This window comes from Microchirus variegatus (genome assembly GCF_963457635.1).
Source record: "Microchirus variegatus genome assembly, chromosome: 19".
Lineage (NCBI taxonomy): Eukaryota > Metazoa > Chordata > Actinopteri > Pleuronectiformes > Soleidae > Microchirus > Microchirus variegatus.
The window spans coordinates 15,042,657-15,070,650 of record NC_139820.1 but is presented as its reverse complement, the minus strand read 5'-3'; the positions used below and the strand labels follow the sequence as shown (position 1 = coordinate 15,070,650).

General features: G+C 41.4%; 1 protein-coding gene across 1 annotated transcript; it reads right to left on the bottom strand.

Annotated features, from left to right (window-relative positions):
* Positions 1-697: 697 nt before the first annotated feature.
* Positions 698-27,994, bottom strand: dcaf12 (DDB1 and CUL4 associated factor 12). Its single transcript, XM_083906208.1, has 9 exons — positions 27,666-27,994; positions 24,789-25,079; positions 19,524-19,802; positions 17,022-17,082; positions 9,757-9,950; positions 8,484-8,549; positions 3,638-3,800; positions 2,583-2,761; positions 698-2,269 (listed from the first exon to the last, which is right to left on the bottom strand). Exons 1-9 carry the CDS (start codon positions 27,723-27,725, stop codon positions 2,111-2,113), a joined length of 1,452 nt encoding a protein of 483 aa, XP_083762334.1. The 5' UTR covers positions 27,726-27,994; the 3' UTR covers positions 698-2,110.

Here is a 27,994-nt window from a genome sequence, read left to right as displayed (position 1 = left end):
CAATGAGCACTCAACACAGCAAACCAACAATTACTAAAAGCACACAAAAACAGATTTTGCACAGGCACAGTACGAGTCTGTATAAAATTATAAAATTTCAGTTTTATGCAATCATCTTGTGCCCGCCCATTATGAGTGGATGAAGTGTCCATGTGTCCATTTTAAAATCGACAATGTCACGTGACTATATACAATTATGTGCCATCAATGTAGAATCATCCATGTTTACATTGCGACGAATCATAACTCTCATTCTATCTATCTTACCTGATTATAATGCCTCTGGGGATGAGCTGATACAATACTCAGTATCTGTCTGATCCTGGTCAAAATCCTTGCAGGCTGTAAATATGTCAATTAAAATCAGCAATAGCATTTTAGCAGTCGTGTTGTGGGCTGTTTATTTCTTCTTTATGGAATAATATTTGCTCCACAGCTTGAAATGTTGAACACAAATGTGTTTAAAAAGGTCTAAAATGACCGATATCAGTAGATATAAGTTTGTCCCGATCTCAATAAACGGTGACCTAGCGAATCACAGCAGAAAGGAAAGGTTACATCAATATACATTTTTATTATTTTGTCTTTTTAAAGATTTAATATTTTTTCAGGTGTTTATCTTACAATATCCTCAGATTCAATAATTTGTAAAAACATTCATGAGGCATGTGTATATATATATATATATGTATATATATATATATATAAAAACAAGGCATCACCAAATAGACACATTAACCCACATACTTCCTCAGACATGTACATAAAAACGTATGCAATTGTCTTTTATGTATTTTACACACACACACATATACACGCTTATATATAAAATACACTTTTTAAAGTGTTGCTCGTGTGGTCGTCGTTTGGGGTCTCCTATTTTTGATATGCAATTATCATGAAAACTGCAGAGAAGTTCCTTGTTGAAAGGGATGTAGTAGTCCTACAGAGAGACTTGAGGAAGGCAAACAATGACACAACTCAAGTCTACCCTGCTTCCACAAAAACAAAGAGCAGAGCAGAAATCACTCACTCCCTGGTATAAAAAGAAGATGTAATGTGCCTATAGACAAATCATTAGTTCTTCATCCTTCTTGCTTGGATGAGAGGATGAGAGTGAGCGACTGCAGATCTTAATGCCACTCATTAAAGGTTTCTCTGTATTTTGATGCTTAGCCTGGTACTGAAACACACATTATAGGGCAAACAGCTACAATGGATCTGAGAGCATTCGGTTCAAAAAGGACAGGTGAAAATAAAAGACATCAGATCATTTAAAAGAAGCCACTATAAATACCCCTGATCTACTGAATAAAGGTGACAAGATAAGGATAAAAGGGCTGGATCATCATCATCAGGGGTGTGTCAAACCATAAAATAAGCACTTGTGATGAATTAAAAGCAGAACACATTTAGCAATCTTAATGTTTTACCTTTACATCGTTTCAGTGAGAGATTTATCAACAAACATTTTCATTGGCTTCTTCATTTTACTCCAGACAGAAGTTCTTTGATTGTTGAGGAACTACTAAACTTTCTCCATCAAGCATGAACCTGCACTCCGCTTCAGTCCATAAACATGTACACCATCTTTAGTCCTCCTCCTCCTCTCTGCCTCTCTTTTATTTATTGCCATTTATTTCAGTAAGAAAATGAAGAAAGATTCTTTTTCTGAGAGAGAATTTGACAAATATTTCACAAAGACACTCATATCACAGACAAAGCAGCAGTAAATACTATCATTGTGTGAAAAAAAAAAAAAAGGACTGTAACCTAATCCTTGTCGGTTAGATGAAAACATATTTAAATTATGAGAACACATGTAGCTTCATTCTTAATCATTTCCAATACTACCAAGTTCCACAGTGCAGCTCTGGAAAAGTACTACTTAATTGTTTGTACATTTTGACATCAAAACTCAAATGAAGGAGAAACTGCAGAGAGAGGATGTAATAATGAAGGGAACAAATATACAAAAGAACAATATTCATGTTCCTGAGTCCACATGTGAGCAAAACAGACAGTGATATCACAACCAAGAAGAGCAAAGGATGACTGGATGATGAGAACTCAGGCCGAAGATGTGGTGGCAGTGGAGGAGACAAAGAGGTTAACTCCATAGTCCTGCGTAGTTCCCGTGCAGGCCAGAGCACAGAGGTCCACCTGCGACAAACAGCTTGGTGCCAGAGTCGTCGTAACAGTGGGTGTACACTGCGTTAGGGAAGGAATGAATGTCTGAGAAGTAACTCCTCCACGTCTCGTCGTGATTCTGAAAGAATCACAGAGAGTTGACGATTAGGAAGCAAGGAAAGAAGACAGGACATGTTAGGATTATGTAATGGTGAGTAGTTGGAACTTGGACATTCCAGGGTCCATGTGTGATGAATGCCCCCTGAACTCCAACCTCACCAACCCCGACATGGGATTCCAAGATGGCTGCCACCATACAAACACTGCTACTTCAACTGTTACCAGCACTTCATTTCAGTTGTACACATAGTGCCGTTTAGTTTATAATCACAGACATGTAGAGCACTGAAAGAAAGTTTATGAACAACAACAACAACAAAAAAAAAAAGTACCAGCCAGCCTTTCCCAGTGGTGAGCTTGAGGATGCCATCTCCTGGGCACTTCCGGTACCCTCCAACAGGATTCAAAGGGTTCTCCAGGAATCTCTGAGCCCGAATATCATAGAAGAGTAGTGAACCTTGGCCGGTGCCCACTGTCACGATGTGCTCATAGAAACTCACCGAACGGATTCCTGCACAAACACACAAACACACCCAGCTGCAGAGAACCTCCAGAGTAAACACCAACACTCCCTGCTTTACAAAAAGTCCTGGGCAGTATCAGAAAAAATGTATCACAGTATTTGTCAACATTTAAAAGGTTTCACAGAATACAACAGTAGATTTTTCTGCATGAGTGCTCCAGCAGCCGACTGTGTATGCTTGTATTGAGTGGTTGAGCGACAGCGAGCAGCACTGCAGCACAGTTGGGTATATGTTCGTACTGAGTCCTCAGCATGGGTTACTGCTAGCATAACATACCTGAGGTGGATGGGGACACGGAACACGAGCTTCGGGCTAAGCACCGTGCATTTTTTGGTCTGAACGAGGTGATCTTTAGCACAGTGTTCAGTGAGAGTGCTCGTATTTCCACCTTTACAAGTAAAACTTTTATAGCACTATTAAGGCAATGACTGTTGTTTATGTCAATTCTGGTGAAGCATAACTAGACTTTGGGGCAAACGTTGGCTGCATGAGGAGACAGCCCATGTCTTGGTGGGCTGTGAGGAATGCACACTGGAGCATGTAACCTTGACACAGCTAGAGACACTCGGATCAAACACCGGTATACCCCCTGGCACCATTTCCAACTAAAAGCCTTGGTAAAGGTTTTTTTGAAGTGTAGTTGTATGAGTCACTGTCACATAGTAATTGTTGACTGAGCTGTGAGTGACCCTGAACCAAGAATCATCATGACATGTAGGCTCACTCGGCGAAAACATGGCTGCCATGGGGACTGTTTGAAGGGATGGGTGTTGAGTTGAGTATTTGTTTACATATGTCATGTCACATTTTTCAAAATAGTGCATGTTTTCCTATTGTGCAGCTCTGTTTTACAGCTCACTCACCACTTCCTCTCTCTCTGGAGCTGACTGACTTGATGTTGTGTGTCGGTTGCCGTGGATCCAGAAAGGAGACGTGGGCCTGAGACCCTACAGCGTACACTGACCAGTCCTGTCCATAAGCCAAACACACGTTCTCTTTGCAGTAAAGTAGCTTGGTGGACAATATCTGGGGAAAGAAAAGTATAAAATTAAGTATATACTAAAGAAGAATATACTGGCACAAGGTAAACAGGGGAGATGCATCACAGAATCATCATTCATCTATCATTAGTTTAGTTCAAGCTGAAGTGCATACCTATATATAAATGAATGTCAGTTACATTCAAACCATTGTCATACAGATTATCACAATGTTAATTAAGTCTATCAGCTCCACATCACTGTGTTTCTCAGTATAGCGGTGTTTAGAGCTCGTCTTGCCTGGTGTCATTCTCACACTGCACACAGAAAGTCATTTGTTGTATGTCAAGACAGCTTTTTCCTGTAAATGCTTATTTCCCGCACCCGCCACTGTGCTGCTGCTGTATACACACAAACTCCCCCAGGCCTTAATCACACAGAAATTAATAATGTTATAATATCAACAAATGTCTTCATCCACAAGAGACTCCCCTAAACGACTCTTAACACTGCAGTACATATGCCAGGCTTGTATGTGGTGCTGTAACACTGCTACAGAAATACACGCATACGGTCGCACGTTTGCCACTCTGGAAACCATTTTTCAAAAATAGCATTTTAGTGCTTTCAAAAAACCGGATGATAAAAAGCCGATATAATAAAAGCAGATTCTCATGAACTTGTTTTCATGTGTTCATGAGAGACAATTGAGCTCAGTCAAGTCTGGCAGAGCTAACCCAAATATAAACATAAAATAACATAATAATAATAATAACGTAAAAACAAGAAATATACCTAACCTTACACAAAACACAATTCTGTAAATGCATTAGCGAAGAGGCTATTTTTTCCATTTGTTGTCCCTGGACAGCCTAAAACTGAATATAAATTGAAAATGCAAGTTATCGTTTGAATATTAATGTTTTGTCTTTTAATAAACATGTATTGCCTTTGCATTTTAACAGTGTATTGTTTCACACAGTCTGCTGCCCACAGCTCAGTCTGCTGCGCTCAGTCAGCACTTCTGTGTGAGTGTATGTGTAACTTGCTGCCCGCAATCAGTGTAGGACATGTTACTGTCAAAAGGTAATTAGTTACAGTTACTAGTAACTTCTCCCAACAAGAAACTGAATTATTTACTGAGTTACAAATGATAAAAATAACAAGTTACATTTTAAATGCTCAAAGACTTTGAGCCTCACCTCCACCCCCTCTCTTAATGGTGCCATATGTAAGAATGTGGCCAAAAACGGTTACTACATTCAAATTCAAAATATCGAGGTCTTTTAGGTTGCGTTTTCTGACGTAACTGGCAACCCGTGGTTGCTCGGCAGCTGAGACTCTACTGACTGCAATGATTGGTAGACGGTGGTAGGTGGCGCCACATGCCAAAACATGATTACAAAACAAATATGATTTGCAATCTGCAAAATATTTTTTTTATGCAAATATTTTGGCTGTACTGTTGTTGTTGGTGAGTTCAGTTTGTTATATGAATATTATTCCTGAGTCTCTGTGACATATTAGGAGGATTTTACAGCCAGTTGCATTATATTTATTACATAATGCACCTTTAAGATTCATGTGCATGTTCAATTATTTATGATAAATCTGAATATTATAATGAAATGGACACTTAATACAATAAACTACTAACAGGACCAGTGTACACAAATTTAAACGATTGCTATGGGACGAAGGGAGTCTCGCATACCCGACTCGAGTTTGTTAAGATCGGTCTGAGTAAAAAAAAAAAAGCAAGCTTCAGTTAGTGTTGATTTCGTGGCACTGTCTTCGTCTCCTTTGGGTGTTAATGACCACTCATTTCATGGAAGTTTGTGACGCTGAAAGATGTTTCATTAGGTCAGAATTGCTTGACACTGATGTGGAGAAGTGCTTTGTCCAGGGCATAATGTGCATTTAATGTGTAAATTATTTCCTTTAATTTAATTTACAGAAAAGTAATGGCTATACTTTCAGTTCAGTTGTTAAAAACACCCGCCCAAATCAGAAGAACAGTAAAAGAAAAAAAAAGGAATTGCCTCTTCGTTTAGAGATCTAGTTGGTTTGATGAAAACAGCTTCAATGAGCTAATAATTAAAGTAACAACACTTAAGCCCAATTTATACTTCTGCGTAAAGTGCTCTGGTAGGTTACGCAGAGACTCTGAGTCGTCTTCGACTGCACAAAATATTTTTTATGTGTCCGTCACTCCGTCAAGGGACAACAGAGACGGCAAGAGTTGCGATTGGTCCTCAGGACAGGTCGAGCTAAGCTGCTCTGTGCCGGCTAACAGTGTGCACCGAGCGTCCACAGACGCGGAGCTGATCCCCGTCGATAACGCCGCTACCAAACTATAAATACGTCATATCATAACACACACAGCACATGTTTAGACTCTAAATGGCCAATTTCTCGCCTCAAATTATCTTAAAACTGTGTTCCGTCACACAGAAAAGTGAGAAACGGCTACTGTTTCAACAACAACAGTCTTTCTCTCTCTTTCTTTCTCGGACACCATTGCTCACTGTAGCCTGAAGCAGAACAACCTTGCACACAACCCCTACTGATCGGGCGGGAAATTGCAGCGCGTGTCCGTCACCACGACGCAGAAGTATGAAGGCTCAAGGCGTCTCCGTGGTGACGCAGACGGATAACGCATACGCAGTCGGAGAAGTATAATGTGGCCTTTAGACAACACAGCACAACAATTAGATTACTCATTACTGAAAAAAGTAACACTATTAGTAACGCTGTTTATTTTTAACACAGTTACTCCCATCACTGACCGCAATACAGTTAAGGTAGATTTCGGTAGATTTATTACTAGTCACTTTTTTAAAAAGAAAAAAGTCACCAGGGGTCTGTAAAGTCACTAAATACGCACATGGAAACGGCCCGGAACGTAAACAAACATACATTATATCCCTTTCTTTCCTCTGTATTATATCTGTAAAGTGGAAAAGGTCTTCCCTGCTTTTGGTGTACCATTACAGCGCCACTAACAGTCCCGTCATATGTTCTACAGCATTTTGAGTTGTTTCAGGGGGTTCCGTGTGGACGGAGATATTTAGCGGCAAAGAAAAAGATTGTTTACATGTTTCATGCCGTTTCCATCTGGACATGACCTAAAGGCCCAGTATACTTTCGTGCACATGCCTCAGTGTGTGTTGGGTCTGCGCCTGCTGTGCGTGTGCAAGTATACCAGGGCCTAAACTCAGAGACTTGTTTGGTGTACACTATTAAAACATACTAGAAAAATACTAAATGAAGAAAATGAAGGAAAATAATATAAAATGCTAGGGCTGTCAAAAGATTAAAATGTTTAATCAGATTAATCACAGGGTAGCTGTGGATTAATCACGATTAATTACTCTTCGTAAATATGCCAGAAAAATTCACATTTTCTCTTTATATTGTTGTAGGAACGGAGAGATAAAGTATGTGAAAATATAAATGTAAAAAAAAAAAAATACTGTAAATAACTTATAAATATAACTAAAAAAATAACTAAATAAATAACTAATAAAAAAAAACTATACAAACTTAGTAAATAATAAACATTACATTGTAAATAACCCACATTATAAGACAATATAAATAGAAAAAATTAAATACTGTAAATAACTATAAAAAAACTTTGCATTACACTGTAAATAACTCACATTATAAACAAAATATAAAGTATAGAAGTTAAATAGTTTTCTTGGGAGTACTAAACCCACAGCAGGAAATTCCTCATCAGCACCTTTGAAGCACTGCTTCTACTAGTTAGCTGCTGTTCAAGTCTGTGTCCCCGTTAGTTAGACAAAGTAACTGTTCAGTAACAGCAGTCATTTACTGTTAATGTTATGATTATATCATTATCTGCGCCAGCAGCACCACTTACAACTGTGTGTCTTTCTTTCTTTTTTCCTTCATCCTCTTTTTTTTCTTCCTCTTCTAACTACCTGATCGATAACTCTTCATTTTCCTTCAGCTTCGTTTACCACTTGCAGAACGATAACCACACAGGTTAACATGAGGAGACGTGGGGCCCCTAGGAGGTTTCCTACTGAGATGTCATTGCAAATCAACCATTGTTGTTTAAGGGGGACGGGGATGCGGCTGGTCACTGATCAGGCTTTTAGCTAGGATTTTTTTAGAGGGTCCCTTCCCTTGCCCTCCGGTTCTGTCGCGGGGAGTTCATAATCTGCGCTGCAGCCATGTTTCGCTTTTGCGAAAAGAGACTTTCCAGCATTTAATAGGTGCTGTTCCACCATGTCCTCGCATCTTGTTGGAATCGTTTTATTGGTGTTCCAAACTGATCTTTTGCGGCCAGCACGCGCCTGCCTATACCAGCGCATCATCGCAACATTGTTTCGGTGGTTACCGGGGGAAACGGGAGGAAAAAATAGGGCGTCTTTTGGGCGTCCTGCCTAAAAGTAGGGCATCTAATTTCTTATTATTTTCAGTACAGGGCCCCAGGACGCCCGGATGCCCTGCTGGCTAAAAGCCTGTCACTGATGCATTTAGGCAACAGCCCTCAGGCTCCGAGTGTCAGGTGCCCCCTATCGGCTCGGGGCCCCAAGCAGTTGCCTGCCTTGCCAGTTCATAAACTGCACGTCTACCCGTAGCGCAATGAAAGTGAGAAAGTGCGTTAAAAAAAATGAATGCGTTAATTCCACAAATTAATCATCCTGCGTTAACGTGTTAATTTTGACAGCCCTATAAAATGCATATGCATTACCTTACACAAGCTTTGCTCAGCTTTCCAGAGGTGAAAATAGCCATCCAAAGACACAGCACCCAGTTCCTGAAAGAGGAAACAGCATGGGAAGATGAGAAGCAGAGTCAATGACCACAGGTGAAGTATGCGGATAGAAGAATATAGAATTTTATCTTGCATACAAAGCACTCACAATAAGTTGGTTGTGCATTATCAGGGTGGGGTAAATCATTAATATTTCAATATTCAACAATAACAGGCCTATTGATTTCATTTTAAGGGCCACAAATAGGGGGCTTCATCTTCCCAGTCATTCCATGACCTTACATTTCATACTTCATTCATTACAAGTCTTACTTAATTCACATCACTGTTTTCTGCCTTAAAATGTTAATGCAATGATTACAAATGGTTCTCTAAGTAAAATGCAAAGGAAAAACTATATCATTTGCTTATAAAGTACTGTAATTTATTTTTCTAAAAAGTGCCTGTAACATGGCAGTAACAGCTGGATAAAAAAATAACCAGCCTACCAGAAAAGTAATTGATTGCTTTCTTCATCTTCCTCCTGCACACTAAAACCACTGAAGTGGTCTTCTTCAGTGTCAGACTTGAACAGCCTCAGAATGACTTTGTCAGAAACTTTCAGTCTCTTTCGTTGTCACCCTCACTGTCACTTTCGTCTTGAGGTGAATTTGTGCGTGTGCCGTTCTCTTCATCACGCAGCAGTCTTTTCAAACCCACTGGTGATCGTGGATTTTTTCACGCTGTCAGGATCGACTGGCAGACTTGAACAAAAGTTGCTCTTTGCATGCGGGCAGCTTTGGTGAATGATTTCTCGCCGCTGGTCATCTAAGCCTCAACTTGGAGTGCCACTTTAAATACACCATTCACACTGATGTCGCGTGGCTGCAAATACTTCCAATTCTTCAGCACATTATCTCTCCCACCTGTCTGTCTCGCTGTTGCGGTTCCTGCTAGAGCGCCCCTGGAGGCAGTTGACTCATAAAAATCCATGGATTAGCCGCATCGTTATATAAGCCGCAGAGTTCAAAGCGTGTGAAAAAAGTAGCGGCTTATAGTCCTGCAATTACGGCATATTTTGATGTTCTTCCAAATAATACTCACTCACTAATAATCACTCTTAGTTTACATCACAACATTTTTCATCCTATTTTGATTACAAAAAAAGTGATCTAACCTGGTATAACACATATTACTCTTATTCTAGACGAAGAAATATGAAGCTAAACTAAATCACTCTGTCCCAGCAGCTGTGTTAAAGGAGCCTTACTTTATGGTTGTTGTTGAACGCCAGGGCACGGACTTTACAATTGTATGGATTGGTACACTCCTTTGGGATGTCCTTGAGGGCACGGTGAGAGATGTGGGCATATGAGGGTACTGCTTCCTCCGTCTGACTCCTTTCAGCCTGACTCATAACTTCCTCGGTCACCTCCCACAGGCCCATGGAGCCATCTCTGGAGCCTACAAAATCAAATGCACACAATATGATTGCTAAGACTAAGACCACCTTCATCTATTCATTATGGATGTTAGTTAACCTTAAGCTGAGTGTCTCAGTGTCTTACTGATGTACTCATGTAAATGGACCAGAATGTGGTATAATTGAATGTAGCTGAGCTGTGATTTCGCTTGTTATGTGAACCGCTTATAAATTGTAAATTTTACTTTTTAACGCTGATCTAATAATTCCACAAATATCGCTGCAGAGGTAAAGTGAGGAGACGTCGAGACTATGAGTGAATGCATGTACCGGAGTAGCGTCAGTGGCACTGCAGTCACGTGACCAATCAGATGATGACAGACAAGCAGGCAGACAGTTATAATATATAAAAATATATTAGAAATCTATAACAGCGACAGTAATAATTAATAATGACATTTTATTAGAGTTGCACCGAACGATTATTTTTCTATCGATTGATTAATAATTTTGTTGATTAGTCGAAACAAAGTATGTTCAGGGGGCCTTATTCCGCAGCAAAGACACAGCGGCAGTAATCTTCATTTTACACTCCAATAGAAAAATCTTGAGCTTGTTGAACATATTCAAGTATATGTTTCAAGATACTATCACATAATATTTAGCAGGGGTGTGATTGGCAAAGGACAAAAAAAGGAAAATATATAGTGCACCTACTATGATGTTGCGGTGGCATTGTATGGTTTCAAAAATTATGTTATATATTGTTAAAAAATGTAAATGCTCTTTCACTACTCTTAGTGCCACAGTTTCCATCTTGAAGTGAAAGTGGCTGTCAAATAAACACTGCTAGAGATGTCTTTTCAGTGTTTAATGAAATATACTGTTAAGTTTTAGAATCAATCTCTCAATTATTTTCTTGATTAATATATTTTTGTCCATAAAATAAAGTTAAAATGTTGATCAGTGTTTATCAAACCTGGAACCTAGTTTTAATGATTTTTTTTTGTCAAATGGAGAAAAGAAACCAGACAATATTCACATTTGAGAAGCTAAAAAAAAATCCCAACGCTTGTATTCATTGTTTTAAAAAAACAAAAAACACACTCTCTAAAATCCATGAATTCTTCGTTGCAGCCCGACTGGTTACCTAAATGTTTCACGGATATTACATGATAACAAAAAAAAATCATAAAAAAACATTTATAAAATATAGTGCTAGCCACTATACGGCGTAAACGTTAACGCATGACGAGTTGGCATCTTACTTCAATGTACCGTGTCAATGCACGTTATACTTCATCAACGTATTTCCATAATCGATTACGTCAATGCAGAATTGCCCCAGCCCTACATTTTATATTCTTCTTTCCAGAGAGGCTCCACTGGACCCATAACGTTCAAACACTAATGGAAGAATTTAGGGTGTATTCACACCAGCCCTTCTAAATCCAATCCTTGTTCGTTTTCTTGGAAAGTCTGGTTAGTTTGGGGAAGTGTGAATGCACAACCGAACTCTGATCTGCACCAAAGAAGCAAACCTAAAACATAGGTGGACCATGGCTTCCGGCGCTGACGCAAGTGGCAGCCTCTCTAGCAGCTCCGGGTGTTTCACTTTTAAATTTCTTTATTCTACCTTGAAGGTAATTTTCTTGGTTTCTACTGAAACTATTATTAGTATATCCCATGGATACGGATTATTCTACGCTGAGACTCGTGTATTCGAGCAACTTTTTGCACGCTCTGAGAGCGAAGTCCCGCATCGGTGTGGCTCCGTGTTTCCCTGTGGACGTGAGGAAGCCGTACCGAGGCTGCAGAGCCGGCGCTAGGCTAAAAGCTAGGCGGCTAGCTAAGAAGTGGAGATTCAAGCCTCTGGTACCTTCTATGATCATGGGGAATGTGAACTCACTACCAAATAAGATCGACGAACTGGCTGCGCTGACAAAGAACCTCAAAATCTACAGGGAGTGCAGTTTACTGTGCCTAACTGAAACGTGGCTAACGGACAGCATCCCAGACGCTAACGTGGAGCTTCCCGAGTTCAGCACAGTCAGAGCGGACAGGGACACAAGAGCCTGTGGAAAGCACAAAGGAGGGGGACTCGCGCTGTATGTAAACAAACGCTGATGCAATTCTGGACATTGTGAGGATTAAAATCTCCACCTGCTGCATGGACGTTGAACTCCTGGCGGTAAGTTTAAGACCATATTACCTGCCCAGAGAGTTCAGCCACGTCATTGTTTACATTCCTCCACGGGCTGACGTGGAGGCTGCATGTGACGTCATCCACAGCGCTGTGGCTAAACTACAAACACAGCATCCAGAGGCTCTTGTGTTAATCTCTGGGGACTTTAATCATGTTAAGCCCAATTTATACTTCTGCGTTAAGTGCTCTGCGTAGGTTACGCAGAGCCTGTCGAAGAGCCTCTGCGTCGTCTCCAACTGCACAAAATATTTTTTAAGTGTCCGTCACTCCGTCAAGGGACAACGGAGACGGCAAGAGCTGCGATTTGTCCTCAGGACAGGTCGAGCTAAGCTGCTCTGTGTCGGCTCACAGTGGCACCGAGCGTCCACAGACGCAGAGCTGATCCCCGCCGATAACGCCGCTGCCAAACTATAAATACGTCATATCTTAACACACACAGCACATGTTTAGACTCTAAATGGCCAATTTCTCGCCTCAAATAATCTTAAAACTGCGTTCCGTCACACAGAAAAGTGAGAAACGGCCACTGTTTCAACAACGGTCTTTCTCTGTCTTTCTCTCTCTACGCCATTGCTCACTGTAGCCTGAAGCAGAACAACCTTGCGCAGCGACCCCTACTGATCGGGCGGGAAATTGCATCGCGTGTCCGTCACCACGACGCAGAAGTATAAAGGCTCGAGGCGTCTCCGTGGTGACGCAGACGGATAACGCATACGCAGTCGGAGAAGTATAATGTGGCCTTTACTCTGGACAAAACACTCACTGCTTTCCACCAGTATGTGGACTGTAACACCAGGGGGAATAGGACTTTAGATCTGATGTATGCAAACGTGAAGGATGCATACACAGCCACCCCCCTGCCTGCACTGGGGAAAGCTGATCACAATCTGGTCCTGTTAAAACCTCACTATATCCAAAGAGTGAGGAGGCTGCCTACAGTCACACACTCATTCAGGAAGTGGTCTCCTGAGGCTGAACTGGCCCTACAGGACTGCTTTGAGACCAAAGACTGGGATGCTTTGCATGGATCCCACAATGAGAACATTGAGGCGGTGGTTGACTGCACAACTGAGTATATCAACTCCTGTATGGACGTTGTTGTTCCAATAAGAACTGTACGCTGCTTTGCTAACAACAAGCCCTGGATTACAAGCAACATCAAGGGTCTTCTGAACCAGAAAAAGAGGGCCTTCAAGGATGGTGACACCCAGGAGCTCAAGCGGATACACACGATGTGGGAAGGGCAAACCAGTCAAACCAGTTCTTTAACAGGTTTGATCACCCCATCCCATTCACACATCTGAATGCAGCTGCACTCACCCATCACCTCACCCCCCAACTCACACAAGCCTCCACAAACACAGATGAGGACAACTCCCAACCCCCCACCACACCACCCTCGATCACAGCAGCTCAGGTTTATGGAGAGCTGAGGAGGCTGCGCCCTAACAAAGCTGCAGGTCCAGATGGAGTGTCGCCTCGACTACTGAAGGCCTGTGCGCGGGAACTGGGTCACCCCCTTCAGCACATCTTCAACCTGAGCCTGGGACTGGGGGAGGTTCCCCAGCAGTGGAAGACATCGTGCATCATCCCAGTCCCAAAGAAACCCCATCCTGGAGAGATGAACGACTTCAGACCTGTGGCCCTGACGTCACACGTGATGAAGACCATGGAACGACTGGTGCTTCATCACCTCAGGCCACAGACCTGCCACGCCCTTGATCCCCTACAGTTTGCTTACCGGGAAAAGGTGGGAGTGGAAGATGCCATCATCTTCCTGCTACACCGATCTCTCTCTCACCTGGACAGAGGCAACGTGAGGTGGTGTGAGAATTACATTTTTGGATTTCTCCAGCGCCTTCAACACCATCCAGCCTCTGCTCCTGAGGGACAAGCTGTCTGGGATGGGAGTGGGTTCACACCTAGTTGCCTGGATAAGTGACTACCTGACCGGCCGACCCCAGTATGTGAGACTGGGGGAATGCAGGTCTGACACGGTGGTCAGCAACATGGGGGCGCCACAGGGGACTGTGCTCTCTCCTGTCTTGTTTACCCTGTACACGTCTGACTTTCAGCACAAATCAGAGCTCTGCCATGTGCAGAGATTTGCGGACGACACAGCCATTGTTGGCTGTATCAGGAGCGGAAAAGGAGGATGAGTACAGGGAGCTCATCCAGGACTTTGTCAAATGGTGTGACAACAATCATCTGCTCCTAAACACCACCAAGACCAGGGAGATGGTTGTGGATTTCCGGAGATCCAGGGTGCACCCAGAACCAGTTCTCATCAAGGGGGACTGTGTGGAGGTGGTGCACACCTACAAATACCTGGGAGTACAGCTGGATGACAGGCTGGACTGGACCAGACCAGCAACACAGATGCTCTGTGCAGGAAAGGACAGAGTCGTTTGTACTTCCTTAGAAGGCTGGCATCCTTTAACGTCTGCAGGAAGCTGCTACAGACCTTCTACCAGTCTGTGGTAGCGAGTGCCCTCCTGTACTCAGGGGTGTGCTGGGGGGGGCAGCCTAAAGAAGAAGGACACTTTACGCCTGGACAAACTAATAAGGAAGGCAGGCTCTGTTGTAGGCACAGAACTGGACAGTCTGACATCCATAGCTGAGCGACGCACACTCAACAGGCTCCTGTCCATCATAGACAATCCACACCCTCCACTACACAGCACCATACACAGACAGAGGAGCAGCTTCAGTGACAGACTGCTGTCAATGTCCTGCTCCACAGATAGACTGAGGAGATCATTTCTCCCCCATGCCGTCAGACTCTTCAACCTGCATCATACATGACACATACACGCAAGCACACATGTACATGGTCATCCCATTCTTTTTAACTTCTTTATATTTTTTATATATTTTTTCTTTTTATACATATGTTTCAGTTTATATTTAGACTGTACATATAATTGCATGCCTCTTATGTTTCTATCTTGTAACATATTCTGGAGCTGCTGAACTGTGAATTTCTCTGTGAGATGAATAAAGTATCTATCTATCTATCTATCTATCTATCTATCTATCTATCTATCTATCTATCTATCTATCTATCTATCTATCTATCTAGGTCTCCGCTCGCTTGTGAAGTGAACCAAATGCAGGAAGCGGACTACAATGCAGGGTATTGTAAACACATCCAAAACATTTATGTACACATTGAACAATAGGTGGAATAAATGTGTGAGTCCCATTGTTGCAGTGTATCTGTGTCGGATGTTCACATAAATCCATAGGATAGATAGATTTGATGCAGCTTTCTTTTGCTCTTATGCAGAGGAAACGGATGTTGTGCTGTATAAACCAACAGATGACAGAGTTCTTGTTCATTGCTGTCTTGTCTTCTTCAGTAAATTCTTGATGCTGCACCACCTCAGGCGAGGAGCGGAATACGTTAAGCCCAATTTATACTTCTGCGTAAAGTGCTCTGCGTAGGCTACATAGAGACTCTGCGTCGACGCAGAGACTGTCGAAGAGCCTCTGCGTCGTCTCCGGGTGCACAAAATATTTTTTAAGTGTCCGTCACTCCGTCAATGGACAACGGAGACGGCAAGAGCTGCGATTGGTCCTCAGGACAGGCTGAGCGAAGCTGCTCTGTGCCGGCTCTCAGTGCGCTCCGGGCGTCCTGACAGAAGCGGAGCTGATCCCCGCCGATAACGCCGCTGCCGAACTATAAATACGTCATATCTATACACACACAGCACATGTTTAGACCCTAAAAGGCCAATTTCTCGCCTCAAATTATCTTAAAACTGCGTTCCGTCACACAGAAAAGTGAGAAACGGCCACTGTTTAAACAACAACAGTCTTTCTCTCTCTTTCTTTCTCGGACGCCATTGCTCACTGTAGCCAGAAGCACAACAACCTTGCGCAGCGACCCCTACTGATCGGGCGGGAATTTGCAGCGAGTGTCCGTCACCACGACGCAGAAGTATAAATGCTCGAGGCGTCTCCGTGGTGACGCAGACGGATAACGCATACGCAGTCGGAGAAGTATAATGTGGCCTTTATTCAAAAGGTTTGGTTAATTTCACTGTGCAGCGTGAAAGCAAAGTCAGTGGATTCAAGAAGAATTTCAGTGGACATTTTATACACTGACACAAAAAGCACACATTCTATGGTGGTAAAGTAAGTATAAAAGGTAAAAAAAAAACAGAATCAAAAAAATTTAAACGGAAAAAACAGAATTTTAAAAAATTAAAGTGGAAAAAAAGGAATTTGGAAAAAAATAAAACGGAATTTGGAAAAAAATAAAACGGATTTCATAGGGCCCTAGAATAACAGATGCATCAGATGAGCCGATGTCTTTAGTTAACTGCTCAAAGAGAGAGAATGTTCTCTGGTGTGAAGTGAATGTCGCAGGGAGTTCATAAGTTTCACTTTTGCGCAAAGAGACTTTCCAGCATTTAATAGTTGCTGTTCCACAGTTTACTCGCTGTGTTTTGGCCACCAAATTATCAGTGCATTCCTAAATATAACATCTTTATTGACAATAACAATATAACTGTAATAACGGCGTATTTGATGGTGTGACTTGAGTTTCAATCGGCACCTGGACAAGGGGACGCTCGCCGGTTACATGCGGGCGCAGCGCACTTGTTCCCGGGTTTAGAAAAATCTGTGGTGTATAAAATAAGTCTATATAAAGTTATAAGTCATTCTCCTCACGATGACATTTCAGTCACATTATTTAAATTTCCGCGTTTAACAGTAGATTCCCTTTTTATTGGCTAATTCCGCGACTCCGTCCGTGATTCCGTTACCGCAGAAATCATAGGGCACAAATCTATAGAAGTGCCCTTTCCCAGAGCTCATCCACAACTGGCATCCTAAGAGACAGAACTGACATTTATGTTATAATATGGAGAGCTTTGACTTGGACTCACAAACTCACCCGAAACTGCCATGTTGTCACTGATCCATGCTATAGAAAAGATCCAGTCATTGTGGCCATCCTAAAAAACAAACAAAAAACAAATTACAACAATGTAAAAGCAAAACAAATATTTTCTTTTTATAAATAATGAGATTGTAATTTTTTTTTTTTTCCATTATGCAAGTTGAAATCCCAAAGAAGCCACTACATGCTTCAAATCACATTATTGTATTTGAATTAGGGTTGTTTGATGTTGTGAACAGATTCCTAGTTAGGGTGTGGTGATACCACTTTTTTTTTTTCCGGGCCAATCAGCTGCTCGTCACAGAGGAAACACATGGCTACTTAATATGCAGCTGCTGCTGAGGAGGCTCCTCACTGTTACTGCTGCTTCAAATGCTGTGTGCATTTTCATCATTCAATGATAACATACCAGGAAAGACGCATTGCAGGAGAACTAAATTGTGGCCGTTCGAATGCAAATTTTTGGCTGCAGTAAGACAGAGGCTTATGCTACAGAAATGCTACGGAAGAAGAAGCCGCAACGTGTAGCTGCAAACTTTCTCCAGAGCTTATGAACAACAAACGGATGGACTCTTTAGCGGCCGAAAGAGAGAGGCAGGACGAGGATAATTGGAGACATTGAGGCAAACACAGTAGTTGCTTCTAAGATGATGACATGACGCCCATGATGAAAAGAGCACCCCAAACCCCATTAACTCTTTTTAACCTTCTATCTTCTTATGGATTGAGTTTTCATTAATAACGTCAATCTATGTTACATTAGTGTTTATTTGAAGTCACATACAGGGATTAAAAATGTTTTTTCATGGTGGAAGCGTCTTTTAATACTCCACTGTGCTTTTCAGAACATTAAGTGGCTACATTGTCATTAGCTAGCTCAGTATTGTCGTTTTAAAATACAAAGGTTATGCACATCCAAAGCTCATACACAGCTTTGTGTATGAAGTATTGGCTGCGATGCTAATGATTTAGCAACTAGCTAAGAGTTAGAACATCATCAGCCACAGGAGCTCATTCAGCAACAGACTGATCCATCCACAGCACACCACAGACTGATTTTTCAAGGTAATGTTAACGATTAAAATGTTCAATATGGTTCATCAATGGGTGGTGGTTTATTGGAGATTTACAGGAATATAGTCAATAGTAGCAGTGTGTACACCGCTTCTCTCTAACCTATGTATTTGCTTTTAATTTACTTTGGTAATTGTTACGTGCCAAACAAAGCCAGAGGGCTGGAGTGTGGGTGCGTGTGTTTGCATTTCTGCTACCCCCTCCTTTTTGTCACCTTCCCAGGTGCTAACAACCTGACTGGGATCCACCTGGGAAGCTGAGTTCCAAATTTTGAGCTGGCCAATCAGTGATGGACTGGGCCAAGTCTCTCTCTCTCCCTCTCTCCCTCTCTCGTTTTTGACTCCATTATAATGCTGTGGTGGTGAGATTTGGTGGTTTTGGTAAGTTGGGTAACCTAAAGTAAAGTAACTAAATAAAAACGTAGGTATAATTTCAGTTAAACACACTAGGTTTATTGGTGCCACACATGTATTTTTTGGTAAAGACTCTTTGTAGATACTTTGTTGAACCTTTTTGATAAATTGTTGAAAATTTAATTAAGTTTAATTTAATTCCACTCCACGTTGACCTGCATATCTTTTGGTTGTGTTGCTTCCCTAATACTTTTAGATAGGGGACGAAACAATAATGTTACATAGCAGCTGAATATTCTGGGCAATTACTGGACTGTTTTATGTATTTATTTGTGGTTTTATCTTAAATACACACAAAACCTCCCAAGACTAAGGATGCACGATATTGGACATTTTGATCCCTGTCATATAGATCATTATTTGGATGTGAGGATAAAACTGCGTGTAGAGAAATGATCCAGTCTGCGTTGGATACGGAGAACCATCTTGGATACAGAGGAGCGCACGGTGCAGGAGAGGTTGATTTATGAATTTATGTTTATTTATTTTACTTTTAAATGTGACCATTGCATGGCTTGTTTTAAGAGTCACTGGCCGATTACTTAATTAGGATTTAACTTAAGAGAAAACAATTGATATTATTTATTTTAATTTCAAGAGTGTGTCTTTTTGTAAGACTCTATAGATGGTGTTTTAAGTATTGTAAATAAATATCTTACAATAACACATAATAGTCATAATTTCAAATTTCCTGTCAACTTTTAACATTTTTTTTTAGAAAAAACACAGTGGGCTGCCCAAGACGCCCTACCACTGGGCTTAGCAGGTTTTCTGGGGAAAAGAGAAAGTTTAATTAGGATCTGAATGTTTGTACATGTGACAGCGAAGCCCAGTGAGCCAGCTCCAACCAGGCAGATTTAGGTCCTACTGTAGGTGCAGGCATGTAGTTCTTCAATAGACAAAAAAGATTGATAATAAAAATTATTATAATTATAATTTATTATAATATATTATTATTATTATTATTATTATTATTATTAATCTACCATCATCAGCTCGACTGACTTACATCTCCAACACAGACGGGATCCAGAGTGGGCAACTGGTAGATGGCCAAGCTGTTGGGGTTGTCTCCTCCAGTGGCGAGCAGTGTTCTGGAGGGATTGAGTTCAATAGCGTGGATTCCACAGCCCTGCTGGTCCATTCGTGACCGAGAACCTCCAGTTGGATAGAAGTGACGACACGCCACCATAGCACCCACAGCTGTGGAGCCTGAGCAGTGACATTCCCTGTCTTTCAGCATGGGAATGCGGGTTATCTGCCCCGTCAGGACATCTGCTACAAAAAGCTACAGATGACACATGGAAAGACATACGATTAGCCCAACATGTCCAGGAGTATATATATTCAGCAATGTTCAAATTTCAAGGTCTGTTTTTCAAACAAAAAAATTAACAGCTGAATATTTTCAGAAACTCTTTACCAATGTGCTGTAACTACCATTAAATGCTGTGATGGTATGGTGCTTTTCCATGATACAGTTCCAGCACAGCTTGGCTCGGCTTGACTCTACTCGGTTTGGTATTTTTCCACTACTATAGTACCTCCTCAACGAGGGTGGAGTCAACTGCCATGACGTTGTTTCATGTGACACACACAAACTAGTGCGTTGCAAAGTATTTATTTTTAGTGTACTGAATCAGTAGACTCCATTAGTTAAAAAGATTTGTTCACAGAATGGTTCAGTACTTCCTGAATGACCGGAGCACAGACTCCGTGTGACACAGTCACTGAACTTAAATACCACCGAATGTGGTCAACTTTCAGCAGTGCTGTCTCTAAATACACCAGACTCCTCTGCTAAATACTGACATTTTAGTCATTTCCTTTGCTAAATTTTGGAGGTGAACACCTTTTCAGGATTTTTAAGTCTTTTTAACTGATATACAGTTCTGCATTTTTCCATTTGATTCCTGTGTCAGGCGTTACACTCATGACTCTTCCAGTGTTGACAGACTGCCGTCCACTGATTAGCAATCAATATCGGCTCAGCTTGGAACCTCGCCGAGCTGTTCAGAGTCAAGTCTTGCTGGAACTGTGTATAGTGGAAAATAGGGCTGAACAATTAATCGAATTTTAATCAAAATCGCAATATGACCTACTGCAATTTTCAAATCGCAGTAGGCGCAATATTTGTTAAAGCTAATATGTGTATCAAAATATCATTTTAAATGAATCATTTTCTTATACACATCATATTCTTTAGACTACAGGGAACAACTTTGTTTCTCACAGATCTGCACAAATAAAACACAGTAAATAATTTTAAATATGTTTTTCAAATGAAAATGAGTCATGATGTCAAGATTTCCATTACCTCTGATATCACGAATCATATCACAATCGCAATTCCTATTTAAATAATCGCAATTAGATATTTATTCAAAATCGTTCAGCCCTGGTGAGTAAAAGCACCATTTGGCTTGAAACAGGAACATTACCAAAGGTACAGGGCAGAAAATGGCCAGTGGGTGGCAGCAGAGGTCAATTGGCATAAGGCAGTACATATCTCAAACATGTCCATTGCCCTTGTTATTAAAGGATAAAGCAGCAGTTGAAGCTAATTATTTAAGGGGTTATTAGGGCTGCAACTAACAACCTTCAAATGACAGATGATGATGAGTCCATTAAACAGATTGGTATGGACAAGAAAGAAAGATGTGACCAAGGAGGAGCTGAGGTTAGTAAATTAGGTGGAATCACTTAAGAAAATAAGAAGCTTCTTTTGGACATATTCAAAGGCTTATGTAGAATTACCCTGGATTTCCACTGGACGCAGAACGGCAGCGGCGCGGTCGCCATTGCAAATCACTTCCATTCTAATCAATGAGAGCATTTCCACCAGACACGCTGCGGAGCGTCTCAGCAGCGTCCCAGAAGCGGCTTGCCGCTCCGCAGCGATATCGATAGGTAGCAGTTCTATTTTTGCCGTTGCCGCTGCTGAACCTCGTAATTCCAACAGAGCAGTTCGCACCAGACGGGAAAAGCGACACAGAGTCAAGGTAAAACATTTCCACCCCCCTTTCAAAATAAAACACAATACGCAGGTCATATAGCCTGTCACAACTTCACATCAACATTACGTTGTGACCGGTGCTACCAGGTAAACAGTCAATTAATCAGAGCATCTCGAAGTGGAGAACATAAAATCATTTATGACACCAGATCAACAGTTCTTCCACGTCGGAGAATGAAAAGAAGCTGTGTTGTTGTTTCCTTTATACACACAGTCTATCGGTGGATCTCGCGTCCGTTAGAGATTATCGAACGATCATCCGTGAATACCGATGGCTCCCAAGGCTCCGCACCGCTGCCGTAACGCGCCCGGTGGGGATTGACGCCGGGCAGAGGACGAAGCAGAACCGCGCTGCTGCCGTTCCGCGTCCAGTGGAAATCCAGGGTTAGGGGTGCACCGATTGCCATTTTTGGGGCCGATTCCGATTTCCCGATTTTTCAAAAAGTTTGACCTGCCGATACCGATTTTAGCCGATTCCGATTTCAATTTTTTAAACCACTTTATAGCATACAGAAATATATTATTAATAATTAATAATATATAATTTTTGCATCTTTTCTTTAATAGAACATTTTAACATAGAAATACAATCAGTTCACATCCAATATCCAACTAAAAATAAAAAAACGAATCACTACCTGTATGTGTAGTTTATTTAAGTTTAAACATATTTCACAACATATTACCTACACACAAATAAGTAAATTAACTAATGACCAAGAGCGCAGCTCTAACTCTCTGGCACTCGCTCGATCTCTCCCTCTCGCTCGCCCCTCGCGCTCTCTGCGCACACTGGTTTAAATGACAGACAAACAAATGCTGAGTGCCGATCAAAAGTTTTGTGCAAGTGATTTAAGATCCCGACTCTTGTCCCAAATATGACAGGCTTCATTCAGTGATTGAAACAAATATATAAACATTAATGTAACGTTTACATGCAGAGCGCTCACTCGCTAAGCAGACAGCAGCGCCGCGGCTGCGCGGATGATGTGTCATCAAATACACCGCGATGGCGGTATATTAAAAATTCATGTCATAACGGAAAAAATACGGTATTAGGTGTGAACCGGTATGCCGCCCAGCCCTACACTCTACTACATGTGCGTGTTGCTGATGCTGCGTGATGCGGGTGCATTTGATCGGCTATCTTTTTTTATACACCTATGTAGAATGGTGTATCAAATGCCATTGATTGCTCGGCCATCTAGGTGCTTAAGATGTTCAGAGAAAAAAGGCAAGTAATACAAATAAGGGAAGAAACGCAAGAAAAGGGAATTATAGGGTGTAACAAAAGGAGAAAAAAAAGTAAGGACAAAATATATTACGATATTGTAGACTTAAGCAAGCCTAGATTTTATTAGGTGAGTCTTTTAAGTCAAGTTGCTAAAATTGTTCATTCCTTGTGGTTTAATATAGATGCAAGTAACTGTTATACTATAGTAGAGCACAACTGTAGTGCATATCTTGCCAATGCAATATAGTAGTAGTTAATGCGTCGATAGTCATCTGACTACATTAGTGTTAGTTGCATTAGGGATGGGACTTTTTTGTCGACAAAATGATCGACAATTGACACGCGCGCGTAAAGTTCACGACCAACGAGGTTAAGGAAGCTGTGCACGGAAAGGTGAGCCTGCTGACCAGCCTCCCTGCGCTCTCAGATGATGGTGTGCGCATTGAGGATGAGTCACCGGCCCATTTTTGTGAATGGAATAGGTGAGGGCGGGTCAGTAAGGTAACTATGGAGCTTCGGCCGCTGTCCGTGGTGCTCAAAGGCTGGTTTGTAGGATGAGTGTGTGCCCAGTCACCTGGGGCCTCATGTATAAAAGAGTGCGCAGCTTTCATACTGAAAGAGGGCGTACTCACAAAATGTTTTAAGTATTTACGCGTTGAAATTCTCAGATTTATAAAACCGTGCGTACGCCGAGTCCGGCGCACCTTCTCTTTATACATCCCATCAAACGTGAAACTGGGCGGAGGTGAATGAGTAACACACCACGCCCTCGTTCCACCCACAAATTAATATACAAATGACTCTTAAACACACTCTCTGACATCTCCTTCCTGAAGAACAATGACAAATGTGGCAGCAAAGGAGGAAAATAAAATAAAAAGATGGAAAGTGTGCGATCAACGCATCAATTTATGATGTATAAATTTGAAAAAAATATATTAATAATTTTTGTTTGTTTGTTTATTTGGAATTAGATATAAACACGAAGGAACTAAATGTGAGGGTCACCGTGGCTGCTCTCATATGAATGTTGCTTATCCACGCATGTTCAAACGTACGTGGTGTATCATTGTTGTTTGTCACTGTAGACACATTAATAATATTATTTTGAAACACTCTGATAAGTTTCAGAACTTAATATTGCAGCGTCTCCATCTGAAAAGAGTTTGCGGAGCGCTCCGCAAATTCTCACGGCAGCTCGAGAGTTTGCGCTGCAGTCAGCAAGGTTCCATGTCATGTACATTTTTATAAAAACCGTCAGCCTAAATGGTGACAACAGCTGTTCTCTCCAGTGGCTGTGTGCGTCCAAGTGTGTGTGTGCGTGCGCGCAGTGCGAATGAGATTGCGGCAATGTTTAGGACGGGGTGGGGGGGCACAACAATAAGCCGTCTACACAAATGAAGACGGCATCTCACCCAGTCAAGATCCTACACTCTGGTGGACACAACAAGCGCAGGTTCAAAAACCTGAGCCGTCTGGAGACACACCTGTGCCAGCGGAGAGAAAACCCTCCGCTCTGCTTTTTTTTTATTTTTTGCCCCTCATTTTTATTATCGCTGCTTTGAAGGTCAATATCGGACATTACAGCCATGTTTTTGAGCCTAAAACGACGTAGTATACTGTAGAATACTTTCCACCGCCACATTGCTGCTGTTGCTAAAAAAAAAACGTCAAAAAAATCGACACATGGACCTCGACAATCGACTCTCAAAATGTCTGAAATTCCCATCCATAGTAAGCATGCTATGGTAAAGTGGCAGCCTAAAATGGGACTATTCCAAGCATTCTACGATTTGATTGCTTTGAGTGTTCTTTTTAATAAGTTCAATACATTTTCAGTTTCGATTGCCTGACTAACAAGGCAATCAGAGATGGCAGACTGCACCCCATTCACGCAACAAGCCTCTGGCGGCCTCCGTTGGTCATATTGGCAAGTGCAAGACAGAGCCACTAAAAACAATACTTCACTCTTAATCAGTGGGGTGAAGTAATAAACACAAGTTAGTAATGCAGTGACAACTCACCGTGTTGCACTTGGTCCCACACACAACCTGTCGGTGGTTGAGCCACTGTGAAGCAAACACCTTGTTGAGTCTGCCCAGAGAGAACTCCTTCTCCTTCAGGATACCCGGGAGCCGTCCCGCTGCAAAGCCCCGTAGGCTCCGCTGGAGCTGCAGCTCATGTTGCTGCTGAGGTCTGAACTCCCGCCCACGGAGAGCACAAACCACAGACTGACGACTACACCACCACGGCTGGGCATGACGTGACGAACAAGAAACATGGCTCCGCTTGTGTGGCACCTGACACCAGCCCAGCTGAGAGGAAACAGAGGGAAATAGGGTTAATAGCCATAGAAGTCTCTGCAGTCTTTTATCAAATCAAATATGTAATAAAATACTATAATCAAATATCCAAATCACTCAAATATGGATAAGATTAGGGCTGTAACGCTACACAAACTCACGATTCGATTTGTATCACGATTTTTGGCCCACGGTTTGATACATTCCACGGTTTTTTTTTTAATTTAAAAAACATTTTATTTAAACAACATTTACTTGTATAGCAACTGAAAAACTGAATTTTCCATACATATTCTAATTACAGAGGAAAGGTATACCTTTACCCTGCTAGCTGTTGCTAACTTTAGCTCATGGCTGTACGTGGATCTGGCTAACTTATTTTACCGTCCTTGGACGATAATGAATGAGACATTCAATTTATTGACACAAAGCATGCTTCGTTATACGGAGCTGATGGAAGTGCAGACTGTCAAAATATATCAGCATACTGGCAAACGACTGTTTCAGATTATATTCAACCCCATTCACATTAAAACCATTATTTTCAGTCAAAAACAATAAACAATATAGTTACATTCATTTAAATTCCTTGAATATATTGTCTCAGGATTATCTCAGTATGAATGTGTACATATGCACAGAAGGAACGAATGACCTATTTATTTCCTGATTATCTGTATGGCCTGTCAAAATGTGAATATTCTGGGAATATTAACAGATTTTTCTTTGGTCAGTTTCTCTCATTTTAGTCTATCCAATTGATTAAAATTTAATTTTGGTTTACATTTATTTTCCATTAAAAGTCCAAAGTGTAACATTTAGGTGAAATTATCTTAATTTGACATTGAAGATCAGAATCAGATAAAATAATTATATTGATTTGGGTTTAAATCACCTGATTTTATGAATTGTTGTTTTTCATCACCCCAGAAAGAGCCGTGGAATGTATCGAACCGTGCATCAAAAATCGTGATACAAATCGAATCGTGAGTTTGTGTAACGTAACGTTACAGCCCGACAATATATATAGCATGTCAATAGTGGAGATGTAGATTCAAATATGGAGATATTAGACCTCACAATGTCTCTGTTAGATACTAACATGATCACCAGTCAAACACATAATGAATCTCATTCTCTGACACACACACACACAGACACACACACACACACACACACACACACACACACACACACACACACACACACACACACACACACACACACACACACACACACACACACACACACACACACACACACACACACACACACACACCTTGAGTAAAAATAAGGTCCTACTACTACTTAGTCTTTGCAATACTTAGAGATGGTGGAGACTTGGAGGTGCATTGTGTTAAATTGAGCAACATTTATAGGTGAAGTTACAAGTTGCAGCTGAATGTCCCTCTCTGATGTGGCCTTCAGTTAGCATCAAAACTCAAAAGATGATTACATTGTCCAATATGGGTCTAATGTAATAAACATGGTTCAAAATGGCAGCTATATAACTGAGCTTGTTCCAAATAAAAGTATAAAGACAGCTCTTCCTGGGGTGATGAAAAACAACAATTCTTAAAATCAGATGATTTAAACCCAAATCAATATAATTATTTTATCTTCAATGTCAAATTAAGATCACTTCACCTAAATGTTACACTTTGGACTTTTAATGGAAAATAAACATCAACCAAAATTACATTTTTAATCAATTTGATAGACTAAAATGATAGAAACTGACCAAAGAAAAATCTGTTAATATTCCCAGAATATTCACATTTTGACAGGCCATAAAGATAATCTAGAAATAAATAGGTCATTCCTTCTGTGCATATGTACACATTCATACTGAGATAATCCTGAGACAATCTATTCAAGGAATTTAAATGAATGTAACTATATTGTTTTTGACTGAAAATAATGGTGTTAATGTGAATGGGGTTGAATATAATCTGAAACGGTTGTTTTCTGATATTTTGACAGCACTTCCATCAGCTCCGTATAACGAAGCATGCTTTGTGTCAATAAATCGAATGTCCCATTCATTATCGTCCAAGGACGGTAAAATAAGTTAGCCAGATCCACGTACAGCCATGAGCTAAGGTTAGCAACAGCTAGCAGGGTAAAGGTATACCTTTCCTCTGTAATTAGAATATGTATGGTAAATTCAGTTTTAACCGTGGGATTACACTACTTTGTTTAGTTACGTTGTGGTCATAAGTCATCATCCTGACCAAACAATGGACTGCCAGTGACATCTACCTCCAAAAAAGATTTTATCTTGTTAACAATTGATAATAACCCTTGGCAAACGTTAGCTGTCGTGGTGATAACGGGACTACCGTTGGCTAACGTCAAGCTAACATTAGCGGCCACCGACATTCAATCGACCCACAGCATGTGCGTAAAAACACGAGTCTCTTATGTGCGCAACAAAACCGTAATTACATATTAAGGGAGTAAATTAATAGTCAATGTATTGAAATCCCGTATATATTTGGCATCGGACGTGGAGTACATCAGCCAAATCTGCTAGCCTACTGCTTGTTAGCATTCTTGCTCTGTAGCTAATGAGGCTCAGCACCGGTTTTCGCCTACCTGTTGTTGGTCCTTGGGCTCTCCTGCCTTCCTTTTCCTGCTAACTGTTTTTCTCGCCATAATCTGACACACACAACTCCCTCACCCACATGGAGGTGAAAAGTGACGCTGGACACTTGATCATATAATGTCGTTTTGCTATGTTGTCCCTTGGCCCTCGCTGGTAGCGTCCGTCGACGAGGAGGGCGATCACATACGGGAGTGATCGGTTGGTCGCAGGCTAAGGTGATCGTTTCTATCGTTGGTTCTTCTCCTGGGGACCCCGGGGGAAAACAGTTAGCACACAAATCCACCGTGGTTGACACTGTTTTCCCTGCCAGGTCGTGTCA